General features: G+C 46.6%; 1 protein-coding gene across 1 annotated transcript in view; it reads left to right on the top strand.

The window, feature by feature from the left end:
* Positions 1-16,966, top strand: part of DNAH5 (dynein axonemal heavy chain 5) — a 5,174,212-nt gene that overhangs the window by 5,030,401 nt on the left and 126,845 nt on the right. The window contains exon 76 of the mRNA XM_078687662.1: positions 7,015-7,227. Within this exon, the coding sequence (XP_078543788.1) occupies positions 7,015-7,227 (213 nt within the window). The remainder of the gene's footprint in view (positions 1-7,014; positions 7,228-16,966) is intronic.

Here is a 16,966-nt window from a genome sequence, read left to right on the forward strand (position 1 = left end):
CCTCGGAAGCTTGTTTCCGGTCCAGGGAAGACATGTCTTGGCAGTTCGGGCTGGACTGTTCCCATGAGGCACAGGGTCAGACTGATTTGCATATAGCCATGTCTGAAGTGGGGTGACAGAGTGGGCTAAAGAAAGGTGATGGATTAAACCCAGATCTTTTGACTAGGTGTGAGTGTTTGATTGATTCAGATGCTTCGTCCATCACTACCCCCTTTTGTACCGCTTTTGGCCGCCATAAGTGTGGCAGGGTATGCTCAGACGTGAGTCTCTTGCTCACTTTGCCACTGGATTCAAGCAAGCCAGGCTGAAGCCGGCTGGAATGCCAGAAACCGGTCTTCGGAAGCTTGTTTCCGGTCCAGGGAAGACATGGCTTGGCAATTCGGGCTGGACTGTTCCCATGAGGCCCAGGGTCAGACTGATTTGCATATAGCATGTCTGAACTGGGGTGGCAGAGTGGGCTAAAGAACGGTGATGGATTAAACCCAGATCTTTTGACTGGGTGTGAGTGTTTGATTGATTCAGATGCTCCGTCCATCACCCCCCCCTTTTGTACCGCTTTTGGCCGCCATAAGTGTGGCAGGGTATGCTCAGACGTGAGTCCCTTGCTCACTTTGCCACTGGATTCAATCAAGCCGGGCTAAAGACGGCTGGAATGCCAGAAACCGGTCCTCGGAAGCTTGTTTCCGGTCCAGGGAAGACATGGCTTGGCAGTTCGGGCTGGACTGTTCCCATGAGGCACAGGGTCAGACTGATTTGCATATAGCCATGTCTGAACTGGGGTGGCAGAGTGGGCTAAAGAACGGTGATGGATTAAACCCAGATCTTTTGACTGGGTGTGAGTGTTTGATTGATTCAGATGCTCCGTCCATCACCACCCCCTTTTGTACCGCTTTTGGCCGCCATAAGTGTGGCAGGGTATGCTCAGACGTGAGTCCCTTGCTCACTGTGCCACTGGATTCAAGCAAGCCGGGCTGAAGACGGCTGGAATGCCAGAAACCGGTCCTCGGAAGCTTGTTTCCGGTCCAGGGAAGACATGGCTTGCCAGTTCGAGCTGGACTGTTCCCATGAGGCCCAGGGTCAGACTGATTTGCATATAGCCATGTCTGAACTGGGGTGGCAGAGTGGGCTAAAGAACGGTGATGGATTAAACCCAGATCTTTTGACTGGGTGTGAGTGTTTGATTGAATCAGATGCTCCCTCCATCACCACCCCCTTTTGTACTGCTTTTGGCCGCCATAAGTGTGGCAGGGTATGCTCAGACGTGGGTCCCTTGCTCACTTTGCCACTGGATTCAAGCAAGCCGGGCTAAAGATGGCTGGAATGCCAGAAACCGGTCCTCGGAAGCTTGTTTCCGGTCCAGGGAAGACATGGCTTGGCAGTTCGGGCTGGACTGTTCCCATGAGGCACAGGGTCAGACTGATTTGCATATAGCCATGTCTGAACTGGGGTGGCAGAGTGGGCTAAAGAACGGTGATGGATTAAACCCAGATCTTTTGACTGGGTGTGAGTGTTTGATTGATTCAGATGCTCCGTCCATCACCACCCCCTTTTGTACCGCTTTTGGCCGCCATAAGTGTGGCAGGGTATGCTCAGACGTGAGTCCCTTGCTCACTGTGCCACTGGATTCAAGCAAGCCGGGCTGAAGACGGCTGGAATGCCAGAAACCGGTCCTCGGAAGCTTGTTTCCGGTCCAGGGAAGACATGGCTTGCCAGTTCGAGCTGGACTGTTCCCATGAGGCCCAGGGTCAGACTGATTTGCATATAGCCATGTCTGAACTGGGGTGGCAGAGTGGGCTAAAGAACGGTGATGGATTAAACCCAGATCTTTTGACTGGGTGTGAGTGTTTGATTGAATCAGATGCTCCCTCCATCACCACCCCCTTTTGTACTGCTTTTGGCCGCCATAAGTGTGGCAGGGTATGCTCAGACGTGGGTCCCTTGCTCACTTTGCCACTGGATTCAAGCAAGCCGGGCTAAAGATGGCTGGAATGCCAGAAACCGGTCCTCGGAATCTTGTTTACGGTCCAGGGAAGACATGGCTTGGCAGTTCCGGCTGGACTGTTCCCATGAGGCACAGGGTCAGACTGATTTGCATATAGCCATGTCTGAACTGGGGTGGCAGAGTGGGCTAAAGAACGGTGATGGTTAAACCCAGATCTTTTGACTGGGTGTGAGTGTTTGATTGATTCAGATGCTCCGTCCTTCACCACCCCCTTTTGTACCGCACGTTTATTCTGGGGCATTGAGGATGTCCAGGAGTGGATCACAAGCTGTGCCACAAAGGCCCTCGCTGTCGGCGGTGCCGGCTTCCGGATCAGCATCAACAGGCCTTGGCAAATGCAACCCATGCAGGAATTGAAGATCGCGTCTTACTTGGACCAGCAATGTCAGAGGTGCTGCTCCTTTTCAGGGGAGCGAGGGACAGTCTGGAGCACCCAGACCAGCAGAGTAGTTTCAAAGAATCGTTGTCGTAGAGGCCACTAGCCAACAGGCAAGTGACCGGACAGACGCGTCGAGCAGGAAAATGCAAAATGGCCCCACGCAGCACTCGGTGAGTGTGGAGGGGTGATCTTCGGTGCACGAGCTGCTCGGGGCTGGGGCTTCTCAAACCCCAATGCACAGCTTCGAGGGTGCCTTGGGAGCTGCACGGTCAGCACTTCGCAGTCTTTTCAAGATGGCCAGTCCCCCGTCTCACGCCGCCTCCACGGGTCTCAGCTTTGCTGTGGCCGTGGATCGGGCTGTTGGATGTCTGGGAATCCGGTTCTTGTTGATCTCTGTCACTCGAGCTCCGGCTGGAGCTGCAACAAAGCAAACCGTTGGGCGCTGGATGGTGCCTGTTTGCACAGGGTGGTCACTCCTTGACCACAAGGGAGAATCTTCAGTCTTCCACGTCGAGTTGTCGTAATTTGGCAGTACCTGAGATAGCGTTAAGCTCAGCTACACAAACATTTCTGTTAACTTGACTAAACGTGCGGGGGGCCATTTTGTATTCGGTGGCTTCCATTTTGTATGAACATGCGGCCTCGTGGTCAGCGTGCCCTTTCGTCCTTCCTTCATGCTAATGAACCTTTACCCTGCCCAGCAACAGGCTATTTTTAGCAATGGTCAGTCTCGCGCATGTGTACATCTGATCTTTGGACTTAGAGAGTGGTCACTCCTTAGGAATGTTCCTCCCAACTGACCAGTGGTATTAAACCCCTCCCACATGTTGGCTGTGTTCCAAAAATGCCCTTATATGTACCTAAAACTGTTCAAATGTATACCACCTACCTTTTTATTGCTGTTAAACTGTATAAAAGAGGTCGCGCACCGATGTTCGGTGTGATACTTCTTGCATTGCCGAAGGGTGCTGTAGGAATGTACCACCACCCCACGGGGTCCTAATAAACTTGTCTCTTTGCATTTTCAGTTTCCGTGCCAACTTCTGTTTTATGGTGTTCGAGTGTTTCTGCAGAGTATGTAGACCTGATAGAACCCGATACCTCAGAGTGGGATGTCAAAGGGTCCAGAGTTCTGTATCAAAGTTTCAGTCAGGATTATCTAAAGTCTATGGGCAGAGCTCCTACCTTTATTCCAAATCAAGGGACTGGATAACCTGCTAGGTCCCTCCTATGGGTGGGACCCAGGAAGGGGATGGTAACACCCCTTTCCCTTTGTCCAGTTTCGCGCCAGAGCTGGGGCTGGAGTGCCCCAGCACCGGTTTGAATTGGGCTATGCATGGGACACCTTGTGTGCCCCAGGCAGTGTCTAGTTTCACTCGCCCTGCCTGCCTCAATCCACTATCTCCTGTCTGGGGTGGTGTAACACCTCCATGTGACAGGAAACCTTTTGTCCAGGCCTCCCCTGCCAGAGTTTCGGTCAGCAGCAGGAGGCCAGACTTGTGTCTGTGGCAGCAGCATCCATTTTGTGATGCTGAGGCTTTGGTTAGTTTTAACCGCATTTACTGTTACCCACATGTCTTAGCCCTCTAGAAGGGTGGAATGCTACCCCCGTCGCCAGAACTGGCGAGGGGGTAGTATTTCAAAGTGTATGACACCTTACATGACATGTTTTGATAAAGCCAAACCAAAGTTAGCAATAACCGCGAGGATTATAATGCACTTAAGAGTATATGGTATGGCAATATCCCAGAACAGCTATAAGGACATGGTTCCGAAAGCTGCAGACAGGCTCAGCTCATGCTAGAGCACCATCTCACATAAAACCAAGCGCTCTGCCTCCAGGATTGTTAAGGCCTGCCTTAGGAGTGACTTATAGGTGTATATGTGTCCAGATATAGGTTTAGATATAGGTATACTATATCTAAGCAAGGGGTGATTACACGACCTTGCCCCAGCTGAGTGATCAGCCAGTTGTGTCATTTTGGATGGCCAGCCAGGGGTGGCAAAATATATGCTGCAGCCCCTGGTAGGCCTTGGATGCACCTATGCCCTGGGTACCTATAGTACACTGTACAGGGGCTGATAAGGTGACCCAATATCCAATTTAGTTATGCACCTAGGGTACATGAAGTCCATTTTAAAGAGAGAGCAGATAGCCTGGGGCCCTGATTAGCAGGGTCCCGGCCAACTAAGTCGAAAACCAGCTAAACACAAGGCAAAAAATCTGGGGTAACCATAGTCAGCTATCCACCCTCCTACACTATGAGTGGTGTGAAGTTTTGTTTTTAATATCTTGTACTATAATTATTTGTTTTATATAGCGCTTATTATTGCTGCTGTTATATCTTTCTAAGAGCTGTAACGTTTAAATTTCCTAATTTTAAAACATAAGTGTAAATAAAAGAGCAAACATAAAAAGTCACACTGCTTCAGTTATCACGTCAAAAATATATATATTCAGCCAAAGATAGATACAGAAACAGCAGATACAAGAAGAGCATTTACTATTTTCCACCGAATTGTTTTGTCCATGTCAGTGCATTTTCCTACGCCTGACTTTTCATGTTGCACTTTGGCAACTAAGGGTTGCAGGTGAGTCAGGGAATTGTGGGGCATATTATCAAGGATGGCGATAGAGAATTTTCGCCGCTTTAGCGGCCGTTTTCGGCCGCTAAACGTCGATAATTCTATTGCCCTATTAGCAAGCTGTCGTTAACAGCAGTTAGCAACAGATTTTAGGCGATAGCGAGCGGTTTGGGGCCCGCTTTGCATGTTAGCAATATTTATCGCTAATGACATGCAAAGTGGGCGTCCCCAAACTGTTAGCGACTGAAAACAGTCGCTGACATCGCTATCGCCTATTAGCAAGGCAGGCGTACCGATGGAAATATTTGCGCTAAGCGTGAATATCTCCAAATACTAACACCTGCCCAGACCAGTTCTTAGCTATGTTATCCAATGGGAGGTGGATAACATGGCTACGAGCATGTCGTTGCTAAGGCGTGAATATCGCTGTATTCTCAGCGATAGTCTCGCATTTCGCGCTATCGCCGGAAAATGTATCGCTTTGGAGATAAACGTTGCTAATAGCACGTTATCTCAGCGATAAATTCCGGCGATGCTCAGTGATAAAAAAATCATCGCTAAGCCTATTTAGCGATAAATATCGCTACTTGTTGGTAATATGCCCCAGTATGTTTCTTTTTCATAAATCAATAAATCCAATATTTTTTTCTGGTGAATTTACCACTAAAATGCGCAACACAAGAAATAAGTAAAATCCGACTTGATAACAGAAAGCCCATCATCAATATACATAGATATCATATTTGATCATCATCTTAAGACATCTGTTCTTCCTCTAGATAGACTCTGCAGTTGCCAATATGAGTGAGCATGAAGACCCTCACTTTCCAATGCCGGGTATATAATCTAATGAGCTCAGATGTGGCATTAGAAGAACAAAGGGGCATATTATCAAGGGGCTTTATCTCTGCTTTTTTGGCTTTAAAAGCCAAGAAAGCGGAGATAAAATTATCTCCCTATTACCAAGCTGTCGCTAACACCAGTTAGCGACAGCTAATAGGAGATAGTGACCATCTTGGGCCCCGTTTTGCATGTCAGTGATATTTATCACTAATGACATGCAAAGTGGGCGTGCCAAGATGTTAGCGACTGAAAACAGTCGCTAACATCGCTATCTCCTATTACCAACTTTTGAAAATATTCGCGCTAAGCGCGAATATCTCCAAAAGCTAACACTTGCCCAGGAGCAGTTCTTAGCCATGTTATCCAATGGGAGGTGGATAACATGGCTAAGAGCATTTGCTCGATAATGCATGAATATCGCTGACTTTTCAGCGATATTCATGCATTGCGGCCTTTTTTTATCGCATTTGCGATAAACCTTGCTAATAGCAAGGTTTATCTGCGATAAAAATCGCCGATTTGCGACGATAATTTTTGTCTCTAAATAAGTTAGAGACAAAAATTATCTCTATTGGTTGGTAATATGCCCCAAAGTCACTCCCGGCTCTTCGGAAATTCTAATACCTTTTCTCTGTGCCAGCATAACATCTTTGAGTTTATGAGCAGCCAATGGCTGAGGATGCTTTGGGGCATATGACTATTCTCACTCGTGGTTTTCTTATTCTTTTTATCGGACCTGAAATCTCTCCATTCACTTAATCACTGCTTTATATGCAATCTCTCTTTTTACCTTACTAAGAAGAGGCGATAATGACACCAGAAGATCTGTGCTAAAAGTAGGAGGTTGCTAAACTCTTTCTCATCAAAACCATGTTTGAATAACGCATAGAATAATAGTTTGTATATACCCAATTATGAATAACCCTCATAAATAAAATGCTGAGCAGAGAGCACTAGTGATGGAAACAAACTAGTGGCACCATTTTAAAAAGTAGAATATATGCAATGATGTGCAGAAACCAACTTGATGAATAAAATGAAAACATGCACCTACGTGTTTTCAACTTACATTACTAACACACATTGAGTGACTATATCAGACAGTAAATATTTTCAAAACTGTTATATTAAAAAAAGTAAGCCAAATAATAACCTATCAACGTGTCAGCAGTTGTAGTTTAAATGCGTGTCATACATATTGCAGGTGAAAGACAAACTGCAAAAGATGGGACCTTTCCAGCCTATGAACATCTTTCTTCGCCAGGAAATTGACAGAATGCAGAGGGTGATTAGCCTAGTAAGAGGTACACTGACCGATCTAAAGCTTGCCATTGATGGGACTATCATTATGAGTGAAAATCTTCGAGATGCATTGGACTGCATGTATGATGCCAGGATTCCTGCCCGATGGAAAAAGGTAAGTGACCATTGAAAACCACCAAATTGAATATTTTCTTAAACTGTGATTATTGTATTCCTTTTAAAACGGCACATGTACTTCAAGAGTAACAGTCTAATGAGATGAGTGTGTTTTGTAATTGTTTCTTTTACATGTGTACTGGTACATATGCAAAAGCGATTTGTTTGATGATTCCCCAGTATATAGTTGAATAATATAACCCAAAAATAAAATTATCAAGAGGTTTTATCAAAAATTATCTGTTATCTCAATCATCATTTCTGCAAAAATGCATTTCATATTCTTTATTGTTATTTTCATTTTTTCCTTAATTTGTTGCATTTTTGTCTCTTGTATATAATCAACTAGGCCTTGCAATGTGCATAAAAAGTATACTTTGTTAAATACGAATCTAATTTGCACACTGTAGCAGCAATAATGACTCAACACTTGACAGCACTGACCCTCTATTGCTGTCAATCATACCTCTATATGGGGGTTTAGCAGCATTAATTAAGGACAGTTTAAACTGTGTGTAGGAGAGTAGGGTCTGCTTTCCTATGGTCACCCCAATTTTTGCTTTTTGCTTCACTGGTTTTTGACTTAATGTGGCTGTGGGCCTGCTAATCAGACCCACAGCCTGCTGTTCTCTCTCTAAATTCATATCCATGTACTATAGGTACACCACCAATTTGGTATTGGACACCTTATCAAGCCATGTGCAGTGTACTATAGGTATCCAGGGCATAGGTGCATCCAAGGCCTACCAGGGGCTGCAGCATATCTTTTGCCACCCCTGGCTGGCTGTTCAAACAGACACAACTGGCTGATCACTCAGCTGGGGCAAGGTCATGTAATCACCCCTTGCTTAGATATAGTAAAACCTATATCTAAACCTATATCTGGACACATATATACCTATAAGTCATTCCTATGGCAGGCCTTAACAATCCTGGATTCAGAGTGCTTGGTTTTATGTGAGATGGTGCTCTGGCTTGAGCTGAGCCTGTCTGCAGCTTTCGGAACCATTTCCTTATAGCTGTTCCAGGGTATTGCCATACCATATACTCTTAACTGCATTATCATCCCCGCGGTTATTACTAACTTTGGTTTGGCTTTATCAAAACATGTCGTGTAAGGTGTCATACACTTTGGAATACTACCCCCTCGCCAGTTCTGGCGACGGGGGTAGCATTCCACCCTTCTAGAGGGAGAAGACATGTTACTTTACTTAAACGCGATTAATTCTAACCAGAGCCTCAGCATCACAAAATGGATGCTGCTGCCACAGACACAAGTCTGGCCTCCTGCTGCTGACCGAAACCTGGCAGGGGAGGCTTGGACAAAGAGTTTACTGTCACAGGGAGGTGCTACACCACCCCAGACAGGAGATAGTGGATTGGGGCAGGGAGGGTTGAAAAAACTAGACACTGCCTGGGGCACACAAGGTGTCCCATGCAAAATCCAGTCAAACCGGTTCTGGGGCACTCCAGCCCCAGCTCTGGCATGAAACTGGACAAAGGGAAAGGGGTGTAACCAACCCCTTCCTGGGTCCCACCCATAGGAGGGACCTAGCAGGTAATCCAGCCCCTTGATTTGGAATAAAGGTAGGAGCTGTGCTAGTGCACATCAGATTATCCTGACTGAAACTTTGATGCAGAACTCTGGACCCTTCCACATCCCACTTGACGTGGAAGACTGAAGAATCTCCCTTGTGGTCAAGGAGTGACCATCCTGTGCAAACAGGCACCATCCAGCACCCAACAGTTTGCTTTGTTGCAGATCCCGCCGGAACTCGAGCAACAGAGATCAATGAGACCCAGCTTCCCTGACTTCTAACAGCCCGATCCACAGTCCCAGTGATTCTGAGACCCATGGATGCGACGCGAAGTGTGGAGACGGCCATCTTGAAAAAACTACAAAGTGCTGACCGTGCAGCTCCCGAGGATCCCTCGAAGCTGTGCATTGGGGTTTGAGAAGCCCCATCCGCGAGCAGCTTTTGCACCGAAGATCTCTCCTCCACACTCACTGAGTGCTGCGTGGGGCCCTTTTGCATTTTCCTGCTTGACGCATTGGTCCGGTTACTTGACCGTTGGCTAGTGACCCCAGTACCAATGAATCCTTGAATTTACTCTGCTAGTCTGGTTGCTATAGACTGGCCCTCGCTCCCCTGAAAAGGAGCGATTTATCTGACCTTGCTGGTTTGAGTAAGACGCAATCTTCAAATCCTGCATGTGTTGCATTTGCCAAGGCCTGTTTACTCCGATCTGGAAGCCGATACTGCCGACAGCGAGAACCTTGGTGGGACAGCTCATAATTTACTCCTGGTCATCCTCGATGCCCCAGAGTCCACGTGGCAGCGGAGACAAGCTTCATGACAACGACCTGATTGTGCTTGACATTGCCTGGTTCCTTCCTGGTTCCATCCTGGTCACTGCAAAGTGACCCAGACTCTGTCCCCTCTGCTTTCAGGTACTCTACATATTCGATCCACCCTTGGATCCAACCGGACTCTTCTCTCCTGGCCGCCTGCAGCATCTTCATCTCCAGGCTCCATAGAACTCCACGACGAAACCCGACACACTTTGGCACCTATGCACCCGCTTCCTGTGGGTGAGGTAACGATTTAACACCGGTGCTCCTGTAGTGGTTTACACCTCTAGTGTCCTAGTTTAAAGTGGCTTAATTCTATTCCAGTCTGAAGACTTCCAAAACAGTAACTTTATAACTTTTACGCACCATTGACTTTGCATTGGTGCATGCATGTGCTTTTAGCGCTGCACCCGATTCCCGTGGGCTACTCCCGTCTTAACTGCTGTTAGTCCAGTGTAGTCCAAGCGATTCCCAAGGTCCTAGGCCTTACCACTGTTCGTAAAGTGATACTTATACCACTTTTTTGATATATGGTTTAAGTGGCCAACGGCCCTATCCATAACTGTGCAACTTGTGTATGTTTAACTGTGCTTTTGTTTAAACGCTTGTGCCTCTGGCCTCATAAAGAGTACAGAGAATTATTCTAGTAATAAATACATATATTTTTATAATATATAACTTGTGTGGTGTCCTTTCATTTGATATTACAGGATTGCATATGGTAAAACAGCTGGCTTCACATGCCCTCTTGAGTTTAGCCTAAAGACTGCTTAGTCCATGCTACCATTAGGATAGCTTGTCTACAAGGTTGACTTACAACCACCACCATAAGGGAGTGTTTGGACTGATGCAAGGTGCCCCCAGAATTGGAGACATCATACATCAGGCCAACTTCTCACATTGGTGTGCAGCGGTTGGGATTTGAGCTTGCTGTTGTTTTACCATTGCAATCTTTATATCAAATTGAAAGATCACATTAAGTACTATAGGTACATATAAACAAAGCTAACATACTTAAGTTCTACTGAACTTAGTAGTTGTAGATTAAAGGGAGTAGCACACCCTGACTACAACTCACTAGCAAGGTTCCAGTAGGAAAGCACTTAGTGTAGGTAAGTGACCCACTTACACCTCACTAGAGTAATGCCTGGCACAGGGGAGCAAGCAATTGCTTTACCTGTGACAGGTGACCTGCCCATGGCACCTTCCAGATATGGAAAACTCAGCTTCCAAGACTTGAGTGGCTTAGGCGCCTTAAGGGGGCTGAAAAAGGGTCACAACCCTACTATCTCAATCCTGATAGGTGTCCTAGAGGCAGATGATCTTGTTAAGGGTACAGTAGCCCCCACAGATAATCCAGGAGATGAGGTAAACCCCCCAGAAACTGACCCCATCACCCCAGAGGTAGAAGAGGAGGAGGTGGGACAAGAGTCAGAATCCAGTGATTCATATTCAGATCAGGATCAAGGGGATTACCAGGTCCCAGTTAGAAGGCTTAGCCATGCTAACTTGAGCCTACATGGAGATGGGGAGACACAGCACCTCCCCAGACCCAATAGCAGAATACTCCCAGGCAATAGAAGAGAGAGATCCCTTTCCAGGGGATCTAACCTTTCTAGTGCCTCAAGGGCTTCTCAAAGGGGAATGATTTCCCCCAGAGAAAAGAGCATAGAGCCAGGATGAGAGCTGTCAAACTCCAGATAGAGAGGGAAGAGATAGCCCTGGCCCAAGCTAAATTTGCTTTAGCAAGGGAACAAAAATTGTGTGGGGAAACACCCACTGGTGGCAGCATTATTCCCAAAGAGAAAGACAGGTCCTATGATACTAGAAACCTGACAAAGATTGTGCCCCCCTATAGGGAAGGGGATGGGATGACATCCACAAATGGATAACTGCTCTGGAGGGGGCCTGCATGCTACAGCAGGTTCCCCAAGATCAGTGGGCAGCAATCTTATGATACTCCTTTTCTGGGAAAGGGAGAGACAAGCTGCTCACTGTTAGACCTGAGGATGCTAAAAACTACTCTGTCCTGAAGAGTGCTCTTATTGATGGGTTTGGCCTAACCACTGAGCAATACAGGTTGTTGTTCAGAGATACCCAAAAATCTCAGACTCAGGACTGGACTGATTTTGTTGATTGGTGCCAGAGAGCTGGGAGAGACACGCCGCTGCCGAAAACACCATTCTGCTGAAACGCCGGACACCGGAGCTGGACGCTGTAGCTGCTCTGCTGCTTTGCTCTGCTGGGGGCAGCTTAGTGGCTGTGGTCGTGGCAGACCTACGGGCAGATAAACGCGCAGCTTGCAGGATCCCGGTGGCGCTTTAAGGAAAATCACCAACGTCAGCTCCGAGGAGGTGAGAGCTTGGCCGCTAACGACTCAGCAAATCCAGTCCGATACTGCCCCGAGGTTGGGAAGTCGGAAGGGCCGCTTCATCCGAGGACTGCTGTAGCCTGCGGGCTGCAGGCTGTGGATTGTGGCCTCAACAGCTGATAGTCAGCGACTGGCTGCCACTGGTTTGGTGTATTGGGCAAAGGAAAAGGAAAGCCTCGCAGCATAAAAGCAGCGGTAATTGATCCGAAAATCACCCTGATGACTGGGCGACTAAACACTGAGCACTAAGCGCTAGACCACCATCGCTGAGTCCACTGGGTTGGGAGCCCATCATACCTCATTCCTGCCATTCCCTGCCTTCTCTGCTATCACTGCCACTGGCTTTAAAACACATTTTGTTTTGACAATTTGACATTTTTGACATCAGACATCTTCATCAGGCATCAGGAACCTGCAACTGTGTGGCCAGGGTGACCTGGGAGGCCATGTGAGCCCGGGAGCTTCAGTCCTAAATCGTGGACCTGTAGGATTGATAAGCCAAGCCGAGCCGTGCCAAGTCAAGCAAAACCAAGATAGGCATGCTGATTCCGAGGTCGTGGTCAACTGGCTTCAGCACATGCGGCAAGCGATAAGCTGGTGGAGAGTTATCATCACCGGGCAGTGACCGGTTTGGTAAGCCCAAAAAAATAATCAATTGTAGTCCTGCCTATCACAAACATTATAAAACTATAAGCTGCGTGTTTACAGAGTCGTCTGTGCCCCTTCGAGAAGGCGCAGTTCCGAAAAAAGGTTATATTAGGTTATACTAAGGTATGCTGACAATGCACTGACTTCCGCAAAAAGATAATTTTGACTGGGTCATACCCACCCTTTTGTCCCTGCTTAACCCTGCCTAATACTGCAAAACTGGCAATTGCACAATCAGCGTAACGTGACCTCCCCGACGGCAGCTGCACCAGCCCCTCGTGTGTCGTGCTTGTGTAGGAAAGTGGTTACACGGCCGAGACAGAGGGTGCAGACAGGCTTGGGAGGGTGTGCAGTCTGCGCAGCCTGTACTATCGAGGTTGAGTAAACACCCCGCAGGGTTCAGCAAGGGGTCTGCATAAATCATTATTTATTCTGGACTGAGATTTAAATCAAGGACTAAGATTTAATAAAGACAAAGATAAAGATAATCCTAAAGACAATTCGAGTTCTTGTGCCTCAGGTTTCACCATGAGGTCTGGTAAAGTGAGGAAGGCACCTGGGGATAAGATCTCAGCCTCACGAGGCACCCTCAAACGGAAAAGATTGGAAAAACTGAATATAAATAAAGCAAATAGTCCAAAACGAAATCCACTGATCTCACCAATTGCCTCTCTCTTTGAAAAGTCAATCCAAAACAAAAACACGTCATGTTCTCGATTCCAATTCTTGAAAGACCCGGGGGCTGTTGTGTTTTCATCAACGGAAGGAGTCCCGGGTTTATTAACACCGATTGAGCCCACAACCGAGACTTGCCCTGGGGAACATGGGGAACACGGGGCAGCCATGTCAAATAAAGACTTTTCAATGCCACCAATGATACTTGCCCATATGACTCATAGTAAGCAATCAAATGATACTTGTGAGCATCTTAAACACATTGACCAGATGGAGAGTTTAGGAAACATTGAAAAATCGACAGGTGCGTGGGGGAAAAATTACGAAGTTATAACTACAGCATTGGTACATAATATCCCAGTGGTCAAACCAATGACATCTTCTAATCAGCAGTCCCAGGTTTGTTAACAACAATTAGTCCAAGCCCAGCCTTTTCGGGTTTAACAGAGCCTAAAGACATTGGGGACGTTTACAGTGCGGGTTCGATGAATTCAACGGGTTTGATGGAACCTGCTCCCGCCGAGCTGGCCTGTACCAGTCTCACCACAAGTTCACCTCCAGACAAAAGGGATCGGAAGGATCAGCCGCTTGGGATCTTCGCAGGTAAAGGGAATCTAGAGGGGGAAGGTAAAACCAATAGTGACAAGGAGGACAAGGAGGATAAGTACCTGGCCTGTGAGGGCCTCATGGAACACCTACAGAGACCAAAGGGTCCAAGGCCGGCTTTATCACCACCACCAGGTAATTCAAACCATAAAGATCCATCAAAAGAGGACCCCATGACCAAATCTCAAATGGATAAGGCCTTCGTGAATTTGGTTGCCCCCCTCCTAAAAGTCTTGCAAACGTCCGTAACAACTATGACAATGCAATCCAACAAGTTGGACATACAAATCGACCTAATGAGTGTTATCGCGTCCAACATTGCTGGGATTAATACAAAGCTGGACAACTTAAATAACATTATAACAAGAGCACAAGCCCATACTTATCAATTACCTCCCCCCTGCTCCTGTGGCCCTGTTCTGGACAAATTGAGCACCCTTCCTGTCATCTTAGACCAGATTCTAACTCTAAATCAAAGATTGATTAATGTAGATCAAATGCAGGACGGTGCAATCGGTGCTAAGCACGAGGCAATCTTACAGGATGATGATAATACTACAAAAGCGCTGTGTTCCAATGAGGCCAATGTCGCCCCGGCTAATATCAATATAAGTGAAGTAACCGAAATAACAGCTGTGAAAGACTCTAGAAATAATGAGACCACAAAGCAAATGTTAACCAAGAGACAAAGGAAAAAAGAGAGGAAAGCCCGAAACAAGATAAGTGAGGTTGTTCTAAACAAGGCTAACCGAGTTTATCCAATTTTTTCTAATTTGAACCATGGTCCACCAAAAACCACTGGCAACTCCGGAAGCCACTCAGACACATTCGCAAGTGATGAAACGCTTAAAGGAGGTAAATCAGTGTTTAAAAATGCTCTTAAAAACCTCCAGCAATCGGAGACATCTTCCAATTCTACACATGCTGTAAAAATGCAGCAAACCGAGTTTGTTGGTATAAATCACTCGCCCACTCCAAATCCTGATAGAAATTGCAAATTCATTGGTGATCAGACTGTGGTAAATAAATAAATAATACCTCTCTTTTTGCATGTATAAATGAATAACAGATAGCTCAATAAATAAGAGTCAAGATTCGAGGTAGTAGGAGTTTTGCAGGTTTAATACAGCATAAGGACAGGAACAGGACGACCTGCACGGGAATAGGATGGCAGCTGCCGGGGGCAGGATCGGGAATGACGGCTCCCTTTTAATAACAGTACATGAGCATATATACATAACGCAAACACATAGCATTACATTGCAATAGGCGTAGCAGTGGGTGGAGCAATAGGCGTGACGCGTAGCAGTCGCGAAAGATAAGGGTGAAAAGAGGTGTAACAGGGCGTATACACAAACATGTGATGCAAACGTAACAGAATATGTCATGAATGGGGCGGAAACCATGGAGGGGGCTACCTGAGGAGCCGGGACCTCTAACCTGATGGTGCGCGCAAACTGGCAATGACGTATCACTAGGAGAAGCTGGGGGCTTCGAACTCTGTGCTAGGAGCAGAGACTGAAGTCTGGAGAGTCAGGGCGACATGTACCTAAACAGTATCTAGTATCTGATGTTTAGAGAACATGTTGATATAAACTAGAAGTCAGGAGGGGAAAGGCTAACAGACACTAAGACTGGACCATGCATTATTCTACATGTAGTGCGTGATGAAGAATATTAAATGACCATTAATACAGTATTTCTCTAACATGGGGCCGTAAAGGCTAGACAATGACGGAAACTATTGATGCGATTCAGTAGCTTAGGAATGCAGAGGAAGAGGACTGAACTGATAATCTGGAATCATAACATACTCTTGGCAGACTCAGAGGCAGGGCCAAGCTGAACCGGGCACTGCGAGGCAGGAAGTAAGTGAAGGGTCGAGGATACAGGTGGGGGCTGTATCGCTCCTCCGCGAGGCTTCAGGAGACAGGAGACAGGAGCTGAATCTGGTGTCCGGGCCCTTTTGAGGCCTAGAAACGGGGACTTTACAATGAAATAACGTGCACACTGAGAAACGTGGCAACGTAGCTTTACATAGGCCTGATATTCGTAGTATTCACGAGAACTGGAAACTGCCATACTAGAGGTGGACACAACTGTAATTGCGTCTTTAATCAAACATGGGGAATAACATATGCATATTAATCATGCACATATAACATATGATGGATGACATGTAGGGACACAGAACATGGCAAAATTTACTTTTCCACATTCCCTCCTTGTCACTACGTTTCATCAGGAAACATCAATATTCATGATACCATCTATCATTTCATACAGTATCATTTGCTCGTCTCGAATTGTCTTGGAACGGGATTTAGAACGGGGCTTGGGACTAGGAATACAAGAGGTAGCACAAATGCCGCAAATCGCAGGGCCACGTTGTATACAGAGGCAGCAGCTGAATATGATCGCTACTGCAATACCTAGAAAGGACAAGACTTTCCATCCCCAGGCGGAAATTATATTCCAGAACCAACCGGACCATGTCCAGGTGCCTGGATCTTGGTGTAACAGATGGGCAATTTTATGGAGTCTGGTTATAGCTGAATAAACAGACGGCGCGTTATTTGGAATGAAAATGCAGCAACTAGATCCGATGACTCTACAGGCCCCGCCCCTATCGGCCAGTATGACGTCAAGGACGAGACGATTCTGTAAAACGACAAATCTCATAGCAGATTGCTCTTCGGTTAAGTTACCTAGAGCAGAGGCAGTCTCATTGACTACAGCTTCAAGGGTTCTGGTTAACCTACGGATTAGCTTACTATTCTGGATAGGTCCTATAAAGAAAAAGAAACCTCTGTTGAAATCTGTATACTGTTCTAGGGCAGTTTCAGTATAATCGACAATGGGGGACTCCCTTCTATGTCTAACGTGTACTAGATGTGTGTTTCTATGATAATCAGATGCGGCTAGGAAAACTGGTGGCAGTAGGAAGGCAATGTAACAGGTTCCCTCCCAATCGAGGGGCAGACGAACATATGCGGTCTGACCACAAATAAAATAAGAATGACGTGAAGCTTTGAAAATAGATTTCCCACTGTCACTATACTTGACAATAGTAGTACAATCACT

Source organism: Lissotriton helveticus, chromosome 4_1 (genome assembly GCF_964261635.1).
Source record: "Lissotriton helveticus chromosome 4_1, aLisHel1.1, whole genome shotgun sequence".
In the NCBI taxonomy this organism is placed as follows: domain Eukaryota; kingdom Metazoa; phylum Chordata; class Amphibia; order Caudata; family Salamandridae; genus Lissotriton; species Lissotriton helveticus.